This window comes from Myotis davidii, unplaced genomic scaffold (assembly GCF_000327345.1).
Source record: "Myotis davidii unplaced genomic scaffold, ASM32734v1 scaffold1203, whole genome shotgun sequence".
In the NCBI taxonomy this organism is placed as follows: Eukaryota; Metazoa; Chordata; class Mammalia; order Chiroptera; family Vespertilionidae; genus Myotis; species Myotis davidii.
Window position 1 is genome coordinate 950,619 of NW_006294353.1, and position 8,028 is coordinate 958,646.

At 50.8% G+C, this 8,028-nt stretch overlaps 1 protein-coding gene across 1 annotated transcript in view; it reads right to left on the bottom strand.

Moving 5' to 3' along the window:
* Positions 1 to 401: 401 nt before the first annotated feature.
* AP1M1 (adaptor related protein complex 1 mu 1 subunit) overlaps positions 402 to 8,028 on the bottom strand; it is a 31,692-nt gene continuing 24,065 nt past the window's right edge. The window contains exons 10-12 of the mRNA XM_006768447.2: positions 1,946 to 2,071; positions 1,305 to 1,380; positions 402 to 1,175 (exon numbers count right to left, since the gene is read on the bottom strand). Of these exons, the coding sequence (XP_006768510.1) occupies positions 1,153 to 1,175; positions 1,305 to 1,380; positions 1,946 to 2,071 (225 nt within the window). The 3' untranslated portion in view covers positions 402 to 1,152. The remainder of the gene's footprint in view (positions 1,176 to 1,304; positions 1,381 to 1,945; positions 2,072 to 8,028) is intronic.

The following is an 8,028-nucleotide window of genomic DNA, read 5'->3' on the forward strand; positions in this document are numbered from 1 at the left end:
TGTTCCTGTCTCCTGGGCTCTCTCCCAGATGCTACCTGGACAGGTCAGGGCGGACCCATGAATCTGCATGTCCAGTGAGCTCCCAGGGGACAGTGATGCTGCTGGGATGAGACGATACTGAGAAAGGGCATCAGGCCAAGGAGAGACGGGGGCAAGCTGCTGGCAGTCTGAGGGTTGGATGAGAGGAAAGAATTTGCCTGTGTGCCCTCAGGTGGTCCAGGGCAACGGCTCTGCTGCCCACTGATCGCCCAGTCCCTCCTTCACTGGGGGTGGGGCGGAGGCGCCGGGAGCTGGTGACACACGCAAGGCCACACACAGGTTGACATGAACTCTGCCCCTGCCCCTGGAGACCCGGGCGACATCTGCACCGCAGTGCATTTGAGGGAAGGCAGACACAGGGCTAATTAATGAAATTTAATCTAATTATGACACAAACACAGACTGGGGAGGGGTGACCAAGCACAGACATGGGTGACTGTGCCCTGAGCCAGGGCCCTCACTGCACCACCTCCAGGTGGGACAAACACTGATGTGGCTGAGCGACGCACTGTGTGGCACAGCGGGCCCTGGGGAGGCACCTCACCAAAGCCTGTGGGTCCAGGCCAGGAGCCCCAAGGGCCCAAAGTGATGGGTTCTGGCCCCAGTGGAGATGTGCACTGTGGAAGGAGGCCGGGGAGGCTCCTGCCCTCACTAAGTGCTGCCTGAGTGCTTCAGGACGAGGAGCAGGAGCAGACAGCCAGGGTTACGTAAACAGCAACGGGGAATAAGACAAAACCCCAGAGACACTCATCAAACACAGGCCAACAGAACGGCAAGAAGGCAGAACCGTGCCCGCAGGAGCCGGCGAGTTCCTCACGTTCTCGGTGCCGGGACTCAGCCCCGAGGCTGTGCGTGGCCTCTGGGCGAAGACTGCTTCCCTCCCCAGGAAGGACTCGGCCAAAGAGACAGGACATCTGGAAGACGAGCCTCTTCTGGGAGAAGGGGCTTTGGAGACAGTGTGGAGCCGGCAGAGCAGGTATGTCCGGAGAAGGAGGGGTCTCCCGGCAGAGCCGGGATGGTGGCCGGTGTCGGGGTGTCCTCCTTCCAGCGGGCTTGGCAGGCCTTCCAGTGCTTCCCCAGGAGCCCCTGCACCAGGGCTGGGGCACTGACCCCTCACTGGGTCCGGAGCTGGTAATCTAGGAGACGGGAGGGAGGTGTCCATGAGTGCCACCCTAGGGGCAGCCACCCTGGAGGCAGCTGCTCGGCCACTAGAGACCCTCTCAACCGGCACCCCCACTCCCCGCCCCACAGTGGGCTGCACATACCTCCATTCTGAGTGATATAACGGACCCACGGCAAGGCCTGGTACCCGCTCTTCTCAATGATCTTCAGGTAGCGCACCTGGGGCACAGGGAGGGCCCTGAGCGTGTCATGCCGCCCTCTGCTGGTGACCCCTTAACCCTCCCCCTGGGCTGGGCGGGGAGGTTGTGATGAGTGAGTGAACTGAGGTGAGAGGAAGAGGTGAAGGGCACTGGTCTGTCTGCAACGCACTGAGGTTGTGCTTCTAGAAGATGCGGCAAAGAGCCCGGATGTGTGCTCACAAGAGAGATTCTAGAGCTTCCTGGAGAGGGTCAGGGTTCTCCTCCCCTCAAAGGTTTCCCATGGAGGTGCCCAGGAAGATGGGCCCCATGGGGCAAGTCTGGACACTAGAGGCTCCAACTCCAGTTCTGGGGACCAAATGCACCCCTGGGCTTGGGGCAGAGCACAGGGCAGGGCCGAGCAGACAAGCACAGGCCTCTTTCTGTGGGGGCCGGGCTGCCCGTGGAGGAGCAGAGCTGTGGCAACCTGATGGGAGCCTTTCTGAGCCACTGTGATGCTGTGTGTCACTTGCAGTCCTCTGGGCCTGAGTGGACTCTGGGTCTCTGTTGTCCCCGTCTGCTCTGGGCCTGGCAGCCCGGGCACGTACCTGGATGCCCGAGGTAGTGAAGTAGGGGATCTCGAACTTGACGCTGATCGGGGGCTTGCCCTCCTTGTCCTCAGCCTCCACACTGGGCAGGCCAAAGTGGGCCCGCATCAGGTACTCCTTGCCGCCCTGGGAGAGCAGACGGGTGGGGATGGTGAGGCCGAGGCCCCGGCCGAGGTGGAGAACACAGGCTGCCGGCCTGGCCACCGAGCCCTCCCAGTGTGGCCAGCGGACACCTGGCACCCCAGCTCCTCGAACACATGTACACTTGTCCTCCAGGACTGCCCCCATCCCCACTGGGAAGGCTGGAGGCCATGATGGGCACGATGGTTGAATTCTAAGGATCAGGAGAAAGTTTCACAGGCTCCCAGGGAGAGAAGACTAATTGCTTCAAGGCAGATGAGACCAACGGGCGTGGGAAGGAGGAAGAGAGGACAGCGTAGGTGCAGGCTGCCGGGGACGAGAGTCCAAGTGATCAGCCCCCTGCCCAGTGTCAGGAGGATGCGTGGAGCAGGAGGGGACTGTCAAAGGGAGGAACGCAGACAGGGAGAGGTGACAAACGTTAAGAGGCCGCGGCGGGGGCTGCCTGAGGAGCTTCTCCCCAAGGGTGGTGGCTCCGGCCTCAAGCTGAGCAGTGACACCAGGGGCAGGGCTCGGAGCAAGGCCAGGAATGACTGGACCTGCGTCCTGGCGAGAGGAGCAAGGGGTCTCGGTGAGAGGAGTATGGGCTGTCGAAGCTCCCCGTGCGTCTCAACCAGAGCAGTGGGGAGCAGGGAGGAGCACAGGTCTTGTCACATGTGGGTCACCACCTTGGGTCCCCAGGGCTCTGGCAGCAGGAGCGGCTGCCGACCAAGGCGGCTTCTGCCCCAGAGGAGGGGCTGTCCTTCCACCTCGGACAGAGCCAGGGCTCCCAGCACCTGGCTCACGCCGCCCTCCCCGGGATGGAGTGGTCACTCTCGTCATGGCCGTTAGGGCCAGCCTGAGAGCCGGGACTGTGCTCTGCCTGACTCGGTGTCATGTGCTGGTGACTCTGGGACACCGAGGGGAGAATAGTGTGGGCTTGGCAACAAAGCAGCAGAAAAAAATAATAAAATCTGCTCCATCAGCCTGTGTGTGAAACAATAACCAGAGCAAAATCTGAGACGTTTGGGGCAAGAATTTCAGGCCACAGTCCTAGAAGCTGCAGTCCTATGAGCCACAGGAAGACATAATACTGATGGGTGTCTACGAGCCAAGTGACAGGACGGCTTCTGCAAAGCAGATGCTGCAGGAAATGTGAAGGGAAAGCAGAGCTTCCAGTGATGCTGTCACAGCACAATGCAGGCCTCGTGGGCGCAGAGGTCAAACTCTCCACCCCAACTACAGGCCTTACCTGCTTCTCAAGTGCACATGGGGTGGGCTATTTATAAATTCTGACCTTAAGTGGCCCACAACAAACACTTCAATAAATTCTAAAAGTATAAACAGTACGAATAACATTCTCTGATCTCAATGTACCAAATGGAAATGGAGAAAATGGGAAACAAAAGGCCCTTCTAGCAGGCAATTAAAAACCAACCAACTGCCCTAGCTGGTTTGGCTCAGTGGATAGAGCATCGGCCTGCAGACTGAAGGGTCCCAGGTTCGATTCCTGTCAAGGGCATGTACCTTGGTTGTGGGCACATCCCCAGTAGGGGGCATGCAGGAGGCAGCTGATCGATGGTTCTCTCTCATTGATGTTTCTAACTCTCTATCCCTCTCCCTTCCTCTCTGTAAAAAATCAATAAAATATATATTAAAAAAAAAAACCAACCAACCAAACAAGTAAACAAAAAACCACAACTCAACTCTACTTGATCACAGAATTTCTGGATAATGATGATATTAAATAAAACAAGTCAGTTATATACAGCTAAAGAGGAACAACTGTGTCTCAAATACTTATATCAATGCAAATTTAAAAACAAAATAATCAAATTAAAATATCTAACTCAGAAAATTAGAATTAGAACAAGAAAGACTAAAGAATTAAAATGAAAGACTTATAAGATGGGAAAATACTAAAACAAATAAATTGAAAAGCAAATCCGAAAAAAATAAACCACTAGGTAACCTTATCAAGGGAAAAAGACGACACAAATATACAAAATAAGAAATGTAACTGTCATAAGAGAAGGGGGGGAGAACCACGTTCTATAACTTTGTGTAGACAAGTCTGAAAAGCTGGTTAATTTTGTAGAAAAATATAATTTACCCAAACAGACTCCAACAGAAACTCTAAATGGCCCAAATTCCATTCCAAGAGATAAAGTAGCAGACACCCAGTCAGTCACACAGCTAAATCCTACCAACTGTCTCAAGACCAATCTCCAGGCTAAACAGTCTGCAGCATAGAGAAGGGAGATAAAAAATGTGTAAGATGAGTGTAACTTGGACACCTGACAGAGACTATACCAAAAACAAAAGGCAATCTCAGGTATGAATACCAACGCAAAAATCCTAAATACAATGTTAACCAACAGAATTCAATGGCCCATTAAAAAGAAAAGATACTACGCTCAGGGGGAGCGTATCAGGATGCACAAACACTATCATCCAGATCCACCCACGAACGGATCTGCACTGAAATGGACACTGACGAGGCAGCTGCTGAACGCGATGCCCACTTGTGCTGAAACCACGGCAGCTCGGCCTGGGCTGAGTCTGCCGTCCCAGCTGCACTGAACGTGGAGGAGAAGCCCTGGTGGCTCCATAGAGGGCAGGAGGCCATCCTCTCCACCACCACTTAAGGGCCCGGAGACAGAAGCAATGAGATGCCAGAAGCCATTGGATGGAAAAGAATAGGAGAGAAGAAAGAAAAACTGCATCTAGGTGCGAAAGACCTGAAAGGAGATCTGAAAACCCATGAGAATCAAAAGAAAAGCTACCGCGCCCTGGCTGTTTTGGCTCAGTAGATAGAGCGTCAACCTGCGGACTGAAGGGTCCCGGGTTCAATTCCAGCCAAGGGCACATGCCCGGGTTGTGAGCCCCATCCCCAGTAGGGGGTGTGCAGGAGGCAGCCAATCAATGATTCTCTCTCATCATTGATGTTTCTATCTCTCTCTCCCTCTCTCTGAAATTAATAACAATATTTATTTTTTTTTAAAAAAAGCTACCACAAATCAAAATCCAGTAAGGTCCCAGGACATAAAATGGCCATGCAGATATTAGTGACCTATTAGAGACAGAATGGGAGAGAAGGCCCCATTTACCAAAACATTGGCTTCAAAATCATCTTAACGAGCCCTGGCTGGTGTGGCTCAATTGGTTGAGCAATGGTCATCTTATGCGCCAAAAGGTCGCAGGTTCAATTCCCGGTCAGAGTGTATGCAGGAAGCAGCCAATCAATGTATGTCTCCCTCCCTCCCTCCCTCCCTCCCTCTTAAAAAAAATCAGTAAAAACATATTTTAAAAAATCATCTTAATAAGAAATAAGCAAAACTGTCGGTGAGTCCCGGAGACTCAGAGGGTGTGGAGTGTCCTATGGCTTTTTCCTGGCTCCAGACACAGATCTAGTCACTGAGAAAACTCGTGGAGCTGTTCACAATTCATCTGTGTACCTTTCTGCAAGTTATACTTCAATAAAAGTACTTTCTAACAACGAGGAGGTACACAAGGCAAATGCTAAAACATTACTAAGAGACACAACGGTGCCCATGGGGCAAAGCTATTGGAAAGGACAACACAGCCTCATAAAGGTGTTAATTATTCCCACTTAGACATTTAGCACAAACAGATTCCAAAATCTAAAAGGAAAACCAAACCAGTAAGAGTTGCCGGGAAACAGACAATCAATAGGCGTGGGGGGGTGTGGTGGGTGTGAGGCTGGCCGCCCCAGATGTGAACACAGAATACAGCCCCAAGTTAAAATGTGGCCTCCCTGCAGGAGGGTGTTCAGAAGGAGACCTAATGCTGCCTGAAAATCTGACTTGTGATCAACATGGTGTTTTGAACCACTGCGAAATGGACTTTTAGTAAATGCTAGACAGCCATTTGGAAAAGATAAAACTGTCCCTCCTCCATTGACCAGACCTTGCCCGGAAAGATGCCACTGGACAGGCTCCAGAAGCAAATGAGTGGACTCCTCCTGTCATCCTGTGTAAGCGAGAAATGGCACAGAGGAGCACGTCTGCTCTCAGGCTGGCACATGTCTGAAAGCTCCACGCAACTCTGCTGATGGGATGTGAACAGCACGCAGGGAAGTGGAAACGGCCCGACCAACTCTTAGACCTATGTCCCCTGTGAGCCAGCAATTTCATTCTGGCACCAACGCTGAAGCTAAACCGACAAATAAACAAAATGACATAAGCCCAAGGCCAAGCCTCGGAGCAGTCTCCCTAAAGCCAAAGACTGAAACAGCTAAATGCCCTTCAGCGGGGAGGGGAGGTGTCTGAATAGACAGAATAAACGCCACACAGTGGAATACTGTGCAGCTAAAAAAAAGAACAAGGAGGGTCTGCTTCTGTAACCATTTCTCCTAAACGGTCAGGGGGAGAGCAGGTAAGAGGAGGAGAAACAGGAATACACCCATTTATATCTGTTTCTCTGCACCAAACGACACTTCAGAAGGTTAAATGCTTTCCCATAATGGGAAGAGAGATTTAGAGGAAAGGCATGAAAATGAGAAATTCTGCACCTTTCTTCTCTCCCTTTTCCTTTTTTAAAAAATAGTTTTGACTTTTAACCACATGAAGATTTTATACATTTTAAAAAACTGAATTTAAAAAGCAAACCCTCATCTGACTGGTGTGGTTCAATGGTTGAGCCAGGAACCAATAGGTTGCCGGTTTGATTCCTGGTCAGGTCATATGACCAGGTTGCGGGCTCAAATCCCAGTGGGAAGCGTGTAGGAGGCAGCCGATCATGATGATCCTCTCTCATCTATGTTTCTCTCCCTCTCTAACTTTCTCCCTTCCTCTTTCTCTAAAAATCATTAAAAAGATATTTAAAAAAAATAAAAATAAAAAAGCCAACCCTGAGTCAAACTGTATATTGAATTGGTGATATGGAGAAATCTAAGACAGGGGAGGGATACATACACATGTACCAGTATCTATTTAAGATTGTTTTCTGCGGTTCTTTTCGTCCCTGGGGCACGCCCTTGAAGTAATCCGTCTGTGTGTGGTTTTCTCAACTTGACACACTGGTAAGTTCATTTGGCTTTTGATTTTTAGGAATCACCTTTTATTTTTTTCCATTCTTTCATTTAATTTTGTTTTATACTAATGAAAAACACTTTAATGGTTTCAACGTCAAGGGAAAATTTCAAAGATTAGATTAAAAGAAACCACAGCCTACCAAACAAGGTACAGTCCACGATGGTTGGCATCTAGCCCTTAGCCATGTCCCCTGCCTCCCCTAGGGTGAACCATGCGATTTATCTTCTGATTTATTCTCCCATTGTGCTTTTTAACATAAATGCTAAACAGTGGAAACAGTCGACCATCTAGGATGGTTATGACTCCCTCCATGGAATGTTCTATTGCTGACAAACTGACCACCAAGAAGACAGTCAATGACCTGGAAATGCTTCAGATACAAGGCTGAGAGAACAAAGGACAAAGAACACCAGACTGTCTCTGCTCTACAACGTCAAACAAAAACACACAGCAAGATAAGAATGAAACACACCAAAAACCTAACAGCAATTGCATTATGGTGGCAGGATTACAGTCTTTTTTCTCCTTTCCCTCTATTTTCTGTAACGTAATTATATCATAGATTTGAGGAAACCTGTGAACATAAAAGAACTCAAGGCACTAGCATGACTGCATGCCCAACTTCTTTAACTCAGCTGGGACTGTCCTCAAGCCCCACCGAGGTTCAGATAGAGAACGTGGGAAAGCAGTGACTGGCAGGAACACACCCGCCTTCCAGGCTCTCCAGGCGCTATCCCCGCAAACCCAGACACCAGTGCTCAAAATCCTGAACACAAGCCAGGCAGCCGCGCCAGCAGGCAGAGCTGGCACAGGGCACAAAGTGCTGCCTGTTCCTGGAGCTGGATTCCCGAGACCCGTGCTGCTCTGGCCTCAAGGCTGTCTGGTCCCACCAGTGTCAGAGGGAGGGAG